General features: G+C 35.2%; 1 protein-coding gene across 6 annotated transcripts in view; it reads right to left on the bottom strand.

Annotated features, from left to right (window-relative positions):
• Window positions 1–18351, bottom strand: part of CENPC (centromere protein C) — a 151681-nt gene that overhangs the window by 109497 nt on the left and 23833 nt on the right. For all 6 annotated transcript variants that reach the window (XR_011649236.1, XR_009185932.2, XM_004466867.5 and 3 more), the window contains 4 exons: window positions 12125–12224; window positions 9320–9605; window positions 8165–8380; window positions 4391–4998 (listed from right to left, as the gene is read on the bottom strand). Coding sequence is in view for 4 of the 6 variants with exons in the window: in XM_004466867.5 (XP_004466924.2) it covers window positions 4391–4998; window positions 8165–8380; window positions 9320–9605; window positions 12125–12224 (1210 nt within the window). In the remaining 2 variants the exon portion in view is untranslated. The remainder of the gene's footprint in view (window positions 1–4390; window positions 4999–8164; window positions 8381–9319; window positions 9606–12124; window positions 12225–18351) is intronic.

Here is an 18351-nt window from a genome sequence, read left to right as displayed (position 1 = left end):
TCAACAAAAGTAACCAAAAGTCTCAAAAGAGTGGTGAAAATAAAGTATGAAAGATAAAACTCAAAGGTTAAAATGGGTGAAATAAGAACTGCCTTTACAGTAATAACACTGAATGTTAATGGATTAAACTCCCAAATCAAAAAACACAGACTGGCGGAATGAATAAGAAAATGAGTCACCTATATGATGTCTGAAAGAGACTCACCTTAGAACCAAAGATACCAATAGATTGGAAGTGAAAGGCTGGAAAAAGATACTCCATGCATGCAATAACCAAAAAAAAAACAAAAAAAAAAAAAAACAGAGCAAAACAAAGCAGAGTAGCTATACTTAAATCAGATGAAACAGACTTTAAAAGACACTAGTAATGTGCAATCTGAAGAGGGGAAGTCAGGGGAAAAAATTCCACTTACAATAGTGAATAAAAGAATCAAATATTTATGAATAAACTTAACCAATGATGTAAAGCATTTATATTTTTAAAAACTACAACTTACTGATAAAAGAAATCAAAAAAGATCTAAATAATTGAAAGAACATGCCATGCTCACAGATTGGATGACTAAATATCATTAAGATGTCAATTTTACCCAAATTGACATACAGATTCAATGCAATCCCGATAAAAGTTTCAGCAGCATTTTTTAAATAAATGGAAAATATAATTATCAAATCTATTTGAAAGGACAGAAACATCTTAAAAAGGAAAATCAAAGTGAGAGGACTCTCACTTCCAGACTTTAAATCATATTACCTAGCTGTAGTGGTAAAAACAGCCTCGTACTGGCATAAAGACAGACACATAGACCAATGAAACTGAACTGATGGTTTAGAAACAGACCATTTAATCTATGGTCAAGAGATTTTTTGACAAGCCTGTTCAATCACCCAGCTCAGGCAGAATAGTCCATGCAACAAATGGTGCTGAGAAAACTGGATATCCATAGCCAAAAGAAGTAAAGAGGACCAGGACCGGTATCTCACACCTTAATACAAAAATTAACTCAAAACTCAAAAACCTAAATGTAAAGGCAAGAACCATAAAGCTTCTAAAAGAAAATGTAGGTAAACCTCTTCAAGACCTGGTGATAGTTGTGGATTCTTAAAGGAGAGGCACTACTGATGTTTAATGTATGTAGAAGTTTTAATTAACTTTACTATAAAAGTGCGGAAATGTATAGAGTTGATGGTAACACATTATAGTGAGTAACAGCTGGTTTATAAATCTGAATGTGGCTGAAAAGGGTAGTCCAGGGATATAAATGCCAATTGAAAGAAAGCTAGAGAAAAATCTAGGGACTGAATAACACAGTAGACCCGGAGGTAGATGAGAATTGTGGCTGATGGTGCAGATGCAACAGTGTCCTTTGTGAGCTAGAGCAGATGTACATCACTATTGCAGGTTGGTGGGAATGTGAAGAAGCATGGGAAAAATACAACTGGAGTGACCTATGGATTGTGGTTAACAGAAATAATGTAATAGTCATGCATTTATGCAAAAGATGTACTGTGTTGATAATGGGGGAATATGGAAAAAGCATGCCAAATTTATGCTATGGACCTGGTAATAATCAGATGGTATTATCTCATAATTTGTAACAAATGTTCCACCATGGTGTAATGAGTTGACAGAGGGGTGTTGTATGGGAATTCTGCAGGTGTACCTAACTGTTTTGTAAGTTTACAACTTCTGTCATAAAAATATATTTAAAAAATAACAGGGTGGGTTGGGGAAAAATACACCAAATATAAGATAAGGATTATAATTAGTAGTAAGATTTTGATGACATTCTTTCATCATTTGTAACAAAATGTTCTCACAACCATGCAAGGGGTTGATAGTGGGTTGATGTATGGGACCCCTGTATGATGTTTTGCATATTTGCTTTATAAGTTCGCACCTTTTACTATATACTTATTACTTATTTATGTTCATATGTAAATGATATAAAAACAACAATGAGGGTTGGGGAAAAACTTGATTCATGAACATGGGTTGCAAGCACTATTGCTATCACTAATGACAATGTTTTCCAACAGTCTACATAGATCATAACTGCTAGGCTAAATCTGAGGAGTTGTTTTCAGAATAGGACAGATATAAAATGGCACTTTGATGTAGACTCTAGAGGGCAAGAAAGAAATTCAGCAAGTAATTACATGTTTCATAAAATGAAAAGGGATGCACTGGATGCTTTGGGGGCATAAATAGGGAACATATCAGGGGAGAATAATCAAGAATACCCTTCTGGCAGCAGACTTGGCCCAGTGGTTAGGGCGTCCGTCTACCACATGGGAGGTCTGTGGTTCAAACCCCTGGCCTCCTTGACCCGTGTGGAGCTGTCCCATGCACAGTGCTGATGCGCGCAAGGAGTGCCCTGCCACACAGGGGTATCCCCCGCGTAGGGGAGCCCCACGCGCAAAGAGTGCGCCCCATAAGGAGAGTCGCCCAGCGCGAAAGAAAGTGCAGCCTAAGAATGGCACTGCCCACACGGAGAGCTGACACAAGATGACGCAACAAAAAGAAACACAGATTCCCATGCCACTGACAACAACAGAAGCGGACAAAGAAGACGCAGCAAATAGACACAGAGAACAGACAACCGGGGTGGGGAGGGGGAAGGGGAGCTAAATAAATAAATAAATAAATAAATAAATAAATAAATAAATAAATAAATAAATCTTTTAAAAAAGGAATACCCTTCTGATATAGAGATCTGTAAGATAACAAATGTGTGTTGTTTTAAAGGCTACTACATATGTGGTAATTTGTCATGGCAGTAACAGAAAACCAATACAATACAAATGGTATGGTAATTAATCCAAACATTATATTCACCAACCAATCTAGACACTGATACATGAATACTATTGTGTAGAAGATAGCAGGAACTCAACATATGTTTAAGATTTACAATTGTAGAGAGTACTCTTCAAGTACATTTTTTCATATATTTTTTCTAAGAATTATGAATAAATCAGAATTTTGTACCTTAAAATTTTGTGAATTCACATTCACTTAAGAGAACAGTTAAGAAAAGAACTTTCTTATAATCTATCACCCCAGTTTACCCAGATTCTTATGTTGTGTTTTCTTAAAATGGCCAACTGCTGATCAGAAACTAAAGGAAGCAAAAAATAAAGAACACTTACAATAAAAAGCATATGGGACATGGCAGACATTTACAAATGAGGTCCACTAACTAGAAAGCCTCCCACTGGCCTTTTCCCTCTATTTTAAGCAGAGTTTTTCAAAAACACAAAAGGACACACAGACAAAACTGAAGACTGTCAACTATTATTTCAAGTAACACAAAGTCTATATTACAGACTACATAAAAAGTATGCTAAAATAAGTGAATAATGAACAGTCATCTATAGTAAACTGGAATTTGTTTTTTTTAAAACCTAAAATATTTTGCTTTAGTGCTACTGTTTTCTCTCCTCCATGCCAGCAATATTTTAATGAAATGTTAGTCATTTAGAACTTTCAGGCACATATACAATTCTGGTAAAGAGTTTTCTGGTTAGCTAAACAAGTGTTCTTTCTATAAGGATAACAATTTTCCTACTACCTAAAAAGTGGTACAAAGAGTCTAAATTGGTCTTCTCTTCATGATTAGTATTATTATTACAAACTCTAAACACTAGTCAATGATGACATAAGCAGAGTCATATAGCTAGGCTTCCCTGGGACAATCCCAGTTTATGTCTGTTGCCTTGACATACCCTTACTCTATCAAGTGTCCCCATTTTGGATGATAAATTAGATGGTTACCCAAAATAAAAAGGTTTGTTGACTTATTTGTTAGATAATTATTCTCTGAATGTTTTTCTTCCATTATCACCCAGGGCATGTACGTATAGTTATTTATTGGTCCACGTACCGCACCAGACTGTTTCTTTTTAACAGGAGTAAATTGTGTCTTAGTAATCTTTCTAATTTCAGTGCCCAACAGTGTTTGGAATTTAAAATTGAGACAAATGGGTGAATGATTCAATAAAAAATGGTTCATAAAAATTCAATATGAATTTTTGTCTCCATAAGAATTAGCCCCCACAACTATCCTGTTTTTTTCCCAAATTATATTTTAATAAACCTCAAGAATTTATGACTTTCTTGTGTTTTGATAACCAACCTGATTACTAGCCTTTCCTTTTCACTTTTCCTTCTATTAATTCTGCCATCTTAGAAGCTACACAACCATCATATTAGTAGGATTGAATTATATATAAAACAGAATAAAGAGAAAGTAGAAAACAATCTGTAGGTTTTTGAGGTTCTTTGTAGACTTAGGTTTATTTTGTCCATTTCCCAAAGCTAAACAGGTATATTACAAAAGGGGAAATAGAGGAATGATATTTAGGTATACTTAATATAAATACATACCTACAGGCATCTGTTTTTTGGAAACATGATCCTTTCTGATCTCTTCAAACTCTTCCATATTTCTGTTTGAATTTCTTTGAAATTTGTCTTGAGATTTTTGTGACATATTTATATTTTTAACTTTAGATTGTTCCAGATCAAGCTGTTCTTCAACTACAGTAGCCTTCAATTTTCTTTGTTTTTGTTTCACCGTACTTTTGTTTTCAGATGATTTTTCTGCATTTTCAGAATACAATGCATATTTTATAGATCTATTATTATTCTCCATTTCATCAGTTGAAGCACAATTTCTACCCAGCTTTTTTTGTCCAGAAGGCTCAGATCTCTGTATTGGCTGAGCTTTATGTGAATGTTTGTCGCTTGTCAAAGTCTCAGATGTTATATTGTGATGTTTTTCTCTCAACTTCTTTCCTTGAAAAAGAACAGTACTCTCAACAGGGGATCTTGTGCATTGCTTTGAAGGGCCAGTCTTCCTTGGTATTGTAATCCAAGATGGACTTGCAAAACTTCTATCTGACTCATCAATTATAAATTCATCCTCTAACAACTTCACATCATTTGGAGAAGATGAATGAGGTACAGCAGGTACAACATGCCTAACAAGAGAACTAAAACAAGATATTAGAATACAAAGCTTAAAAAAATGAACCTTTTATCTTTGCTTAATGAAGAAAATAATCTATTCGGGAAAGAAAATCTACATTTATTGTAAAGGCAATTCAAACGTCACTTCAATTTTCCCTCACTCGTAAAAATCTTTCCATTTCTGTATATTTAATAATTCCAACCACTACTGAGATCATAAAATTTTATTGCTGGGGGACATCCCAGACATCAACTAATTGATGCTCTTAACTGTATATATTAAAATATTAAAAAATGGACCATGTATTATATCCCATATACACAGACTCATAGTCCAAAATGCATGACATCCATGTTACATTAAATTTTATGTCTGTATAGATATCTCTCGGGGGCTTGAATTTCTTCACACCCAAAACAAAAGTGGGCAAGAAAAAACCTCCAAGTCTAATATCCTAAGGTAATACACTGAATCATAAGAGATGAAGGATTATTTCTTCTAATCTTTTTATAGCCCAGAAGACTCCATATATAGCAGCACTAAATATTTGTTGAATGAAAATATAAAAATTACAAACATCACTAAACTATATAATGTAAAAATTCACTTCAAGTTTCAATATTTCACATTTTCTTATGTTAATACTATAATTATATATTTTTAAAATTATAATATGTAATCATGGTATAGAAACATATGGAGTATATCCAGAAAGGTACCATAAGCACAAAAGAAATCTAACCACAGAAAAGGAAAAAAATATATATTTGATAACTTTTATTACAAAGCATATAAAGGTACAGAATCCATTATTAATGAGGTCAGATGTTTCCTTATTCTGGCACTCTTCCTTTACATTCCTAGCTTAAATTTTATTTTACTAAAAGACAGAAAGCTTAGACCATGAATATTATCATTATTTGCCAAACCCAATGTTGTAAAAGGATAAAACAGAGAAATTCATCTACAATCCTGTGATTTATAACCTGACATTAACACAAGAACTGTTTCTCACATTTCTCCCTACACTTTCTGCAAAATTTTTCTGTAAACCGAAAACTTCTCTGAAAAATAAAGTCTATTAATCTAACATCAACAGTAATTCTCAAATATTCATAAAAGCAGGCACATGTTAAGTACATACAAAGCGATTCAAGCATTTAATGAGGTGGTAAAGTAAAACTAGTGCATTGGGATTAAAGAGCGCCTCTCCCAATTAGTTGGAAAAAAGCTTTCTAGAGAAGGGAGGAATTATTCAAAGGATGGTAATCTGATGGTCTCATTTTGCATTCCTCTGGTCTTTGTGACAAAAACCTTAAACAAATTATATATTGAAGTGAGACATACAAAATGAAAAATAGGGCAAACATCTGAACTCCAACACTAGCATATGCACTCCTATTTCTTCTGCCTCTTTCACCTGAGTAGGATACTTAGCCAATTCTTACACATACTAGATTCAAATCTAAAATGGAAGAATTGGGTTATCAAGTCTGATTTTTTTTCTTTGTAAGATATACAAAACTACTGTGAAACGAAAATGCATTCTCTATGTTTTTCATCTCAAAATCTTGATAAATATTATGTGAAACAGCATAGATGCTAAGAAATAAACTGTCTTTTAACAGGTACAATCTTACAAGTTTACATCAGTAGCAAACTTCACTATAAAAACTAGTAAAGAACAAAGTCAATAAAAACTAATAGAAAACTACAATGAATACTTGAAATATTTTTCAAAATTTAAAAAGTAGCCAAACTATTACAAATAAGTAATCTGCTTTAGTGTATACTATGTGTAATACTTATTAGTCTCTGTACCTAAAGTAATGTTAAGAATTTATAAATGAAAACTTTCCAAATTCCAACCAACAAGAACTCTCCAAATCTGCCCCTCTCCTAACCAGTTATTCAAACAAAAGATATTCTTAGGAAATATCTTTGACATTATTAAAGTTCAGAATAAAAATAAAAGATTGCCTTAGGCTAAGTGAAAAAAATCAAGACAGACAATCTTATCAGAAGGAAGAGTACAAACAAGCAAAAGCATAGGAAGAGTAAGTAGTTATATTTGGCTGCAACAAGTAGACATCAAATTTACTCATTTGCTTTAAAAAAAAATTTTTTTTAATTACTTTTTTTGAGTACACATCATAACCCATAAATGTAAGGTATTTCTTTCTGACTGTGGGGACAACATCCATACAGAGAGTAAGGAAGACATATGTATATAATTGAAAAACTCAGTTATGGGAACAGATTGAGCAAAAGGGATTTCATTCATTCGTTAATTTTTATATAAGCTTCATAATATGTTCACTAGTACTCTGATAGCACAGAAAATTCCACAAAAAGTATAAACACCTGGAAAGGAGGGATTATGTCTCAATCTACTAAGAAAAACATTTATAAAATAGTAAAGCTGAAAATATAAGGCTGGAAACAATTTTTAAAAGGTGAAGAAGGCCTTGAAGAAACCTAGAAACCTAGGATGGACCTTAAAAGAAAATGGAGATTGATAGATGACAGGGGGAAAAGGCAATAAGTAGGCAAATGAGTATGAACAAGCCAGCAGGAACAGCTGAACAGGCAGGGTGAAGGGCTTAAATACCAGCTGACAAATTTGATGTTTATTCTACAGACCCGTGGTTCTCAATCCTGGCTGCCACTGATTCTAGTTAACTCCAGTGAACAGTCATAATCAAGAATTGCTAGATAGACATTGTAGAACCACTGGAGGTTTTTAAGTAACCAAGAACATGTTAAAAATTTATTTTAATACTATCCTTTTATTGACACAATCAGAAGAAACAGAAAAAAAGATTTAAACCTGTAATAATGAAATACAGGCACCCTGACATAAGTTTATCTCTAAATATGCCTTCATTCTTTAATGCCACACAGACAAACTACAAAGTGTTGAAAAGCAGAAGCAATGAGAGCTGAATAAACTTATTTTCTTTCACATCTAATTTAGGACTTATTAAAGGTTGACTTTCAGGGTGATTTACTGGAAAGAAATTACATTCTACTTACTGGGCAGGCAAAATTTCACCACCAACTTATCTGTCTTTTTGTGTCAGGTAAAAGATTAACTTCTAGGTTAAACATAATTAGGAATAGCCTTAGATATTCTTCACAGAATTTGAAGGAAAAAAGTCTCAAAGAACAGTTTCTTAATAACTCACCTGGATTCACTTTTTCTTTTTACAGTTTCTAAAAACATTGTTGAAAAACTCTTTTTAGCTTGTGGTTGAATTTCATATTCTGTATCTTCTGTTCTTTCATGAGATGTTCCTGATGGTTTCCTCTTTTGTGGTCCTTCTGACACTTTATCCTCATTTTCTGACACTTTATCTGCTGTATCTACTTTTTTCAAAATATCTTTATCTTCAAAGCTTAACCTATATTATAAGACAAAAGTAAGGCTGGATGCTATCATAAAATTTGCTGAATTCTAAGTCTTCTTGAACTATCTTACAGAGACGATACAGACCACCTACAAAATTCTGCACTGGGTTTTATTTAAAATCTATAAATGGTGACTGATAAACTCTTACACACATATACGAAGAAATTGCCCAGAAAAAAATAATTTTTCTATCAACAGAAAAAGAAAAGAAGATGGTTAAATGATACTCCAAGGAAATGTGTAGCTTAGAGCAGTGGTTCTAAAACATTTAATGTGAATTTAAAACATCTGGGCAATAGGATTAAAATGCAGATTCTGATTCAGTAGATCTAGGGTAGGGTTTGAAATTCTACATTTCTACAAGTTTCCATTGCTCTTACTCCTGAGCTACAGACCATACGCTGAATAGTAAAGCCTTAGAATAAACTTAATTCCTTGACTCTAAGAATCATACAACGTTCTAGACAGAAATTACTCACTGCAGCAAGGTTCCCAAAAGTAAGGCTAAGATTGCCTTTGCTTCCTGAAGACCAAAAGAAAAGTCCCAAGAAATGAACCTGAGTTTACAAACTCATCTCTATTAATATTTATGCTTTACAACCCTAGAATGGACCTGAGAAAAACCTACTCTTGCAATTATAAATAACAAGGGAAAGTACAAATTATTTGTTTTAGGAAGTTGCAGTAAACTCATCAGAAAGAAAACACATTTTTCCACAGATTATAGAAAATTTTACACCCAAACTTCTCTGAAGCACACTGTAAGACCTTCCTAATATGAATTGGATATATACTGAATGTTTTACATTGGTCTTCTCATAATATCTTAATATTCCTTAATCCTTACTATAAAACTACATAAAAGACTGAAAACCACTTAATATAAAAGGCAAAATTTTAAAAACAGGATATTATTTAAATACAAGGTTACCTTTTTTTAGGCTTGACAGAAATCTCTGTACTTGGAGACAGCGTATTTACTGACTTTTCTAAAGTGTAAGTCTCTCTGTTTTGGGCAATAGATGGAATAGCGTTTTGGGATAAAGATGTTTTTGCATCTAAAATAACAGAAGGCGAGCCAACAGATAAGTAAAATTCTCCATCAGCTTCACTGCGATGACCATTTAGCTTTCTGCTTGACACATTTTTCAAGACAGGTGTATTTTTAGAGTCAACATCAGTTGCCAGAATTTTCTCATGAACTTCATGGGCCTGCACTAGAAAAAAATTATAAGAAGATAATTGTCAATTGAAAAAATAATAGTAGACTCCAACATGCTTTTTTAAATTCAACAGTAAATTAATTAGAAACAGCTTTCACAAGACTCACAGGTCATTAAATTTAAAATCAAAGATTTACAATTAAAATACATAATTACTTGAAAAGTTCTAATTTGTGAAATTAAAGAACTGAGGCATGTATTTGATTTATTCTATCTGCAGTTTTGAGATGACAGAAATCCTGAAGCACAGAAAATCCATAAATTTACCAATATATACTCTTGAGATTTTAATGAATATATGCACAGCTAAAGTAATGAACTAACCTAAAGAAATTATGAGATTCCTTAAGCTAAGAACTGGTAAGTTAGAGTAGCTAGATGGGCACATATTTATACACATATATACATACAGAGAGAGATGTATGATTGACAGATAGATATAAATATTTCCTAAGCCTCATTCTTCAAATATCAAAGAAAAAAAAAAAAGAATGCTGAGTAATATTCAACTGATTCACACTCTTAAGAACCAAAGATTAAAACATTTAATATGAAACCAAAAAGAGCTTCTGGTTTTGGAACAAGATGGCATAGACTCACTTTTCTCTCCTTCTCTCAGCTAAATATAACTAAATACTCTTGAGAGTGCCCATCAGACAATAATAATAGGATTCTGAAAGATGGTTAGAAAACAACCTGGTTAGAAACCTTGAGACTTAAGGAATGGCAAAGTAGTAAGTTCAAAGGTTTTCTTTTTATCTCCCATGAATCTCTAGACTGAGCACAAGAGAGGCCTGCAAGTGGAAATGTCAATTGACAAAGTGAAAAACAAAACACAAACAAAAAAGATAAAAGATATTAAAAAGCCTGCATTCTGCCCAAAAGATCTGGAGAAGGAAAACCAAACAGACACTGAGCGGAGAGCCATATCCTTGCTCCACAAAGTGACAGACAATCCAGTCCACCTGCTATGTTAGAGCAGTGAAGCTCTGGGCCGTGCTAGCCCTGGTTCCAAAAGACCTATGCACAGGCAGCAGCAGAGGAGAAAAGGCCTGGACTAACCTAGTCCCCAGACCATCTAAGTCCCCAATCCACAATCAGGGAAGGCAGTTGGTCCAATCAACTGGCAGCTGCAAAGCAGAGAAGCCTCTGATCTTAATTTCTGCTTCACAGCCAAAGGCAACATTTTGATCTACTAGCTAGTGACACTCCAGGCCATCAAAGCCCCCAATTCACAACAGGGCACTAGTGGATAGTCTGATCCAGCACAAAACCCTGCATATACCTGTCCTTTATCCAGCAGCATAAGGAGACCCCAATCCCCACAAAAGATGGCCAAGTACATCGGACGGGTCAAAGAAGAACCTTCTACCCACTCAAGATGGCACCAGTAGGAATTTAGCTGGAACCTTAGCAGCACCAGAAAATGAAGCAGATCAGAATACCACTGCAAGGACTCTGAAAACTATCACTGGAAACAAAATCCACAAAAGTAAACCAGAACATATACATTAAACCAAAACAGGGTAACTACCTGCTTTTATAAAAGATTTTAAAAGGACCAAGAGTTTCCTAACATAGCCCAAATGTCCAGGATATAATCAAAATGACTAATCATACCAAAAACCAGAAAAATCATAATTCTGGAAAATTTGATCCACGGACACCAACATTAAGATGATTCAGATACTGGAATTTTTTTTACAAGAATTTTAAAGTGGGTATCATCATAAAAATGTTTTCACAATCAATTACAAATGATCTTGAAACAGAAGAAAAAACAGTAATGCACAAAGAATAGAAATTATAAAAAGGGCCAGTTTTTTGGATTTTAGCCATTCTTATAAATGTACAGTGGTATCAATAACTGCTGTTTTAATTTGAAATTCCCAAATGACATGATGTTGAACATGCTTTCGTAAGCTTATCTGCCATCTCTCTCTATGCTTTAGTGAGGAATATGTTCAGCTCTGTTGTCCATTTTGGTATGTAAACAGTGGCAATCATAGGAATGGATACCAAAGTAACAAGTCACTTAATACCCATCAGAATGGCAATAAAGTACAACAGTAAAATATTCTATCAGATAAAAGTTATTCTCTTACATTGTTAATGTGAAAGAAATTCATAATAGCCTCTTCTCTATGCATACACACACACATACACTCACCCCTTTATATGTTTTTACTTCTGAGTACCAGTAATGGTAGAGAAGGATTCAAAGGTTATCTCAACCGGAGGATAGGAGAAATGACTACTTTTCTCATTTAAATCTCTGACTGTTAGCAAATAGAAAACTTTTGTAATTGGAAAAGTACAAATAATGAAAACCTTAAAAAATAACAGTGCATATAACTAAAGGAAATTGAGCAAAAGGGAAAATTTCATCTAATTCACAGTTCTGCCTAGGCTGACCCTAACCTTGTCACTCAAACCAACACATGCACCACCTTTAGAATTTCTAAACTTTTTAAGCAATCTAGGCAAATAACATCCATGGGAATGCCACCAACCTGATTTGTTAGCAGCTTCACTTGGTTCTACAATGAGTGGCAAACAGGCTTCATTTTTCCTTGAAGAAACTGGCATTGAGTTTGTAAGCGATTTCTGGCACTGAATATAAGAGAGATACAACATTCAATATACTTTATTAAATTATCAATTCTGATTAAACAAATTGATTTTGTTTTTGTGAGCGTTTTGTTGTTTTTAGACAATAGAGTAAAAAGTTTAAGAAACAAGAAAACAAGTAAAGTACTGCACATGAGTTGCATAACAAATTTTGTAAAATGAAAAAAGATAAGTATTTAAAAACAACAAACCTGGGAAGCAGCTGTGGCTCAATCAGATGAGCTCCTGTCTACCATATGGGAAGCCCTCGGTTCACGTCCCAGGGCCTCCTTGTGAAGGCAGGCTCTCATGCAAGCTGCAGAGAGCCGCCTGGCCCACAAAGTTCCACAGAGCACCGCCCGGCCCGCAGAAGCCACGGAGAGCAAGGTGACGCAACAAAAGAAGGGAGACACGCGAGAACACAGAAAAGCCCGCAGCAAATGGACACAGAGGGCAAACAGCAAGCAAGCCACAAGGGGGAGGGGAAAATTATAAAAATAAAATAAATATCGGACTCAGAAGAACATACAGCAAATAGACACAGAGCAGACTGCACACAAAAAAAGCTACAAGGTTGGGGGGAGGATTTTTACAAAACCCAAAATATAGGGTATTTGATGTAGCTCAAGTGGTCCTTGGTTTGATCCCCGGTACCTCCTAAAAACAAATAAATGAAAAAAACCAACTCTCATTGGGGAGAAGATGCAGTTTAGTGGTGAGCACCTGTTTCCCATGTGCAAGGTCTTGGGTTCAATCCCCAGTACCTCATTTTAAAAAAAAAATTTAAAGTGAGGAAGTGAAAGTCCTACAACTTTGTTCTTTCTAAGACATTTTTGGCTATTTGGGGCCCCTTAACCTTCCAAATAAATTTGATAATTGACTTTTCCATTTCTGCAAAGAAGGCTGTTGAAATTTTTATTGAGATTGATAGAATCTGTAAATCCATTTGGGTAGAATTGACATCTTAATGATATTTAGCCTTCCAACGTATGAACAGAATGTCTTTCCATTTACTTAGGTATACTTGGTTGCTTTTAGCAATGTTTTGTTTTTTTTTAATTTTATTTATTCATTTTTTAAAAAAATATTAATTCAAAAAATATGAGGTCCCCATTCACCAGCAAAGTTTTTAAGTTTTCAGAAAATAGGTCCTTTATGTCCTTGGTTAAGTTTATTCCTAATATTTGATTCTTTTAGTCACTATTATAAATGGACTTTTTATTCTGATTTCCTCCTCAGATTGCTCATCAGTAGTGTATAGAAACACTATACATATTACATACAACAAAGCATATAACTTAGATATACTGGTAAAACAGCATGGTACAGGCTAAAGATAGAAAGATTGACTATGGAATCAAGAAGTCAGAAATATCTATGGTCAAACGATTTTTGAAAATGCTGTCAAGCCCACCCATTTGGGCCAGAACAGTCTACTCAACAAATGCTGCTTGGAGAACTGGACATCCATATCCAATAAAGGAAATGGGACTCCTATCTCGCATGTTATACAAAAATTAACTCAGGGAAGCAGTTGTGGCTCAACTGATAGAAAATCCACCTACCATGTGAGAGGTCCAGGGTTTGGTACCCAGGGCCTCTTGACCCATGAGGTGAGCTGGCCCACACACAGTGCTGCCATGCGCAACGAGTGCCATGCCACACAGGGGTGTCCCCCACGTAGGGGAGCCCCACGCGCAAGGAGTGTGCCACACAAGGAGAGTAGCCCTGCGCGAAAAAAGTGCAGCCTGCCCAGGAGTGGTACCACACACACAGAGAGCTGATGCAGCAAGAAGACACAACAGAAAAAGCAACGGTTTCCCGGTGCCGCATGACAAGAATGCAAGCGGACATGGAGGAGCACACAGCGAATAGACACAGAGACCAGACAACGGGGGGGATAGGGAGAGAAATAAATAAAATAAATCTTAAAAAAAAAAACAAAACCTCAAAACAGATCAAGGACCTAAATATAAAAGCAGCAGCCATAAAATTCCTAGAAAAAACATGGGAAAACATTTTCAAGATTTTGTGGTAGGCAGTAGTTTTTTAAACCTTACACCCAAAGCACAAGTAATGGGGGAAAATAAATAAATAAGACCTCCTTATTAAAAAAAAAAAAAGTAAAAGGCATCCTCAAAGAGAGAAAATTTTTGGAAACCACATATTTATAAGGGTTCAACATCCAAGTTATATGAAGAGATCATACAACTCAACCATAAAAAGGCAAGCAACCCAGTTAAAAAATGGGCAAAAGACTTAATAGACATTTCTCCAAAGAGGAAATACAAATGGCCGAAAAGCACATGAAAAAAATGGTCAACATCACTAGCTATTAAGAAACTGCAGATCAAAACTACAGTGAGATGCCATTTAACTCCGTATGGAATGGCCATTATTTTTTAAAAAATCAGAAAACTACAAGTGCTAGAAAGGATGTGGAAAAACAGGAACACTCTTCACTGTTGATGGAAATGTAGAATGGGACAGCCTCTATGGAAGACAGTTTGGCAGTACCTCAAGAAACTGAATATAGAACTGCCATATGATCCAGCAATACCATTACTAGGAATATATTCAGAAGAACTGAAAGCAAGGACATGAACTGACATCTGTACACCAATGTTCATAGCAACATTATTTACAATTACTAAATATGGAACCTGCCCAAATGTCCATCAGTGAATGAATGGGTAAACAAAATATGGCATATACATACAATGGAATATTATTCAGCTGTACAAGAAATGAAATTGGGATGCATATAACAAGATAGATGAACCTTGAGGGTATTATGTTGAATGAAATAAGCCACACACAAAAGGACAGATATTGTATGTTCTCACTAATACGAACTAAATAAGACGAGTAAACTCACAGAGGTAAACTCTAGAGTACAGATTACTAGGAAACAGAATGCGGTTTGAGAATGGGAGCTGAATATTAATGTATGCAGCATTATTAATAAGGCTAATTGTAAAAGTGTGGAAATAAATAGAGTTGAGAGTAACAGTAATGATAACAAATATGTCAAATTAATTAAGGCTTAATTAGGTGGGTTTGGGGGAAAATACATCAAATGTAAAATATGGGCTACAGTTAGCAGTAATATTTTGAGTACGGTCTTTCATAGTTTATAACAAATGTTTAACAACATGACAAAGTGTTAGTGGTGAGGTGATATTTGGCATCTAGAAACTTGGCTTTCAGAATGTTCTGTTACCAACTGATAAGGTTGTGACTGCTGTGGCAATCTACCTGTTTGTATAAACGGTGTAATTTATGGTAAACGCCCACTTTCCTTTTGGAAGTCTGGAATTTTGGTGGGCAGAGGGTGCCTACATGAACAGCCCACAGTAATAACAGCCTGAGTTTCAAACGGACTTCCCTGGGCAATAGCACTGTACACATTACTGCACTGCACTGCTGGGGGTGATAAGCGTACTTTGTGTGGCTCCTTGAGGGAGAGCATGGGAAGCCTGCACATGGATTCCTCCAGACTCTGCCCAATTTACTTTTACCCCATACTGATCCAGCTTCTTGCAATTACTGTGTGACTACAGAAAATCTCAGCCATGAATATAACTATATACTGAGTCCCATAAGTCCTTCTAGGTAACCACTAAGCATGTGGGTGGAAGTGGGATATCTGACACAAGTATTGTCAGAAATGCTGACATAAAATGTCACCACACACTCATAAGTAGTAAACTATGAAGTAAAGGACAGGAATGATGAAAATGAAATTCAAGATAGTGGTTACCTCTATTTAAGGCGAAGAAAAGGATAGAAAGATAGAAAAGGGAAGGAAAGATAAAAAAGAGACACATATATACTTCAAAGGTATTATATCTAACACTGAGTGATGTGTACATGGGTCTTCACTTATTTTACTGTTTCTTTCTCTTCTTCTCTAATGTTTTTCTTTCTTCCTTTTCCTCTTTCTCCTTCACTTTCTTCTGTTCCTGTTTACCTTGTATTTTTGTTGTTGTTCTTTTATTCTTTTCAGTTAAACACAGGCAGTTCTAAAGATTTAGAATAAGGGGACCCAAGTGTCAAAGAAGACCCTTTACACAAAGTCAAACAAAATTAAAACCCTAGGCAAGAGAGAAACTGACCAACAGAATAAACTCATCAAATAAACAGATGCCTAGACATCATTTTAAAAAATAAAAATAATCAGACACCTACACACAAGCCATACTAATAAACAGGAAGATACACTCCAGTCAAATGAACAAAAAATTAAAAGCATGAGGAGACACAGCATGTGGAACTAATCAAAGGTGTCCGAACAAATCTCCAAAATCAATTCAGTGACATGAGAGAAGAGATAAAGAATATTAAGAAGACACAGAGGGAAGCAGATGTGGCTCAAGCAGTTGGGCTCCTGCTCACCACATGGAAGGTCCCAAGTTCAGTTCCCAGTGCTTCTAAAGATGAGCAAGACAGTGAGCGAACACAATGGGCTGACATGGCAAACTGACACAACAAGATGACACAACGAAGATAAAGCAATTAGAAAACACAATGAGAGACAAAATAAGCAGGGAGCAGAGATGGCTCAAACAATAAGGTGCCTCCCTTCAACATGGGAGTTCCGAGGTTTGGTTCCTGGTGCCTCCTAAAAAGAAGATAAGGAAACATAGAGAGCACACAATGTAGAGACACAAAGAGCAGACAGTGAGTACAAACAATGAGGTGGGAACAAGGGAGAGAGAGAAATAAATAAATAAATAAATAAAACCTTAAAAAAAAAAAAAAGACGACACTGGGTAAAAATTAACATATAAAAAATAACAGATCTTATGATAATGAAAGGCACGATGGAAGGAATTTAAAATACCTTCGGAATCACACAACAGCAGATTTGAACAGGCATAGGAAAGAATTAGAAAATCTGAAATCACACAGAGTAAAAAAAGATTAAAAAAAAAAAAGGAAAAAATTAAGCAGGGACTTGGAACTGAATGACAGCACGAAACACACAAACATATATATTATGGCTGTCCCAGAGGGAAAAAATGGGAAAGGGGGCAAATGGAGTATTCGAGGGAATAATGGCTGAAAATTTCCAATGCTTATGAGGTACATGGATGTACATGTCCGAGAAGAGCCATGTACTATAAACAGAATAAATTCTAGCAGACTTACTCCAAGTCACATACCAAATTGACTGTCAAACACCAAAAATGAAGAGAAAATCTCAAAAGCAGCAAGAGAAAAGAGATTTATTACATATAAGGGATGCTTGGTAAGATTAAGAACTGATTTCTCATCTGAAACATGAAGGTGAGAAGGCACTGGGATGACAAAGTTAAGGTGCTGAAAAAAAACTGTCAGGTAGGAACTCTGTACTAGCAAAAGTGTCTATCAAAAAATGAGGGGGAAGTGGCTGTGGCTCAATTGACTGGGCTCCTGTCTACCATATGGGAGGCCCTGGGTTTGCGTCCCAGGGCCTCCTTGTGAAGGCAAGCTGGCCCGCACCTGCAGAGAGCTCACAGCCCGCACCCATGGAGCACTGGCACAGCAAGATGATGCAATAAAGGGAGATAAGCAGACACAGAAGAACACATGGCAAATGGACACAGAGAGCAGACAGCAAGGAAGCCACAAGGGGGGTAGAATTAATAAATAAATCTCCTAAAAAAAATGAGGGAGACATCAAAATATTCACATATAAATAAACTGAGGAAATGTGTTTACAAGACTCCTACTCTAAATACTAAAGGGAGTTGTGCTGGTTGAAAGGAAAAGAAAGGAGAGAGAGATCGGAGGAGAGTGTAGAAAGGAAGACTATTACTAAGGGTATCTAAAAGTGAAAAAGAGAAACAATAATAAAATATGACATAAATAAGCCTATGGAAAAAATGACTGAAGTACTGCCTTTACAGTAATAACACTGAATGTTAATGGATTAAACTCCCCAATTAAGAGACACAGACTGGCAGAATGGGTAAAAAGTATGACTTCTCTATAAGCTATCGATAAGAAACTCATTTTAGACCCAAAAGTACACAAACAGTTTGCAAGCAAAAGGTTGGAAAATGATTTTATACACAAATAATAACCCAAAAAGCAACAGGGTGGTTGTGGTAATATCTAACAAAACAGACTTTAAATGCAAAAC

This window comes from Dasypus novemcinctus, chromosome 1 (genome assembly GCF_030445035.2).
Source record: "Dasypus novemcinctus isolate mDasNov1 chromosome 1, mDasNov1.1.hap2, whole genome shotgun sequence".
In the NCBI taxonomy this organism is placed as follows: Eukaryota; Metazoa; Chordata; class Mammalia; order Cingulata; family Dasypodidae; genus Dasypus; species Dasypus novemcinctus.
This window is presented reverse-complemented; position numbering and strand designations above follow the sequence as displayed.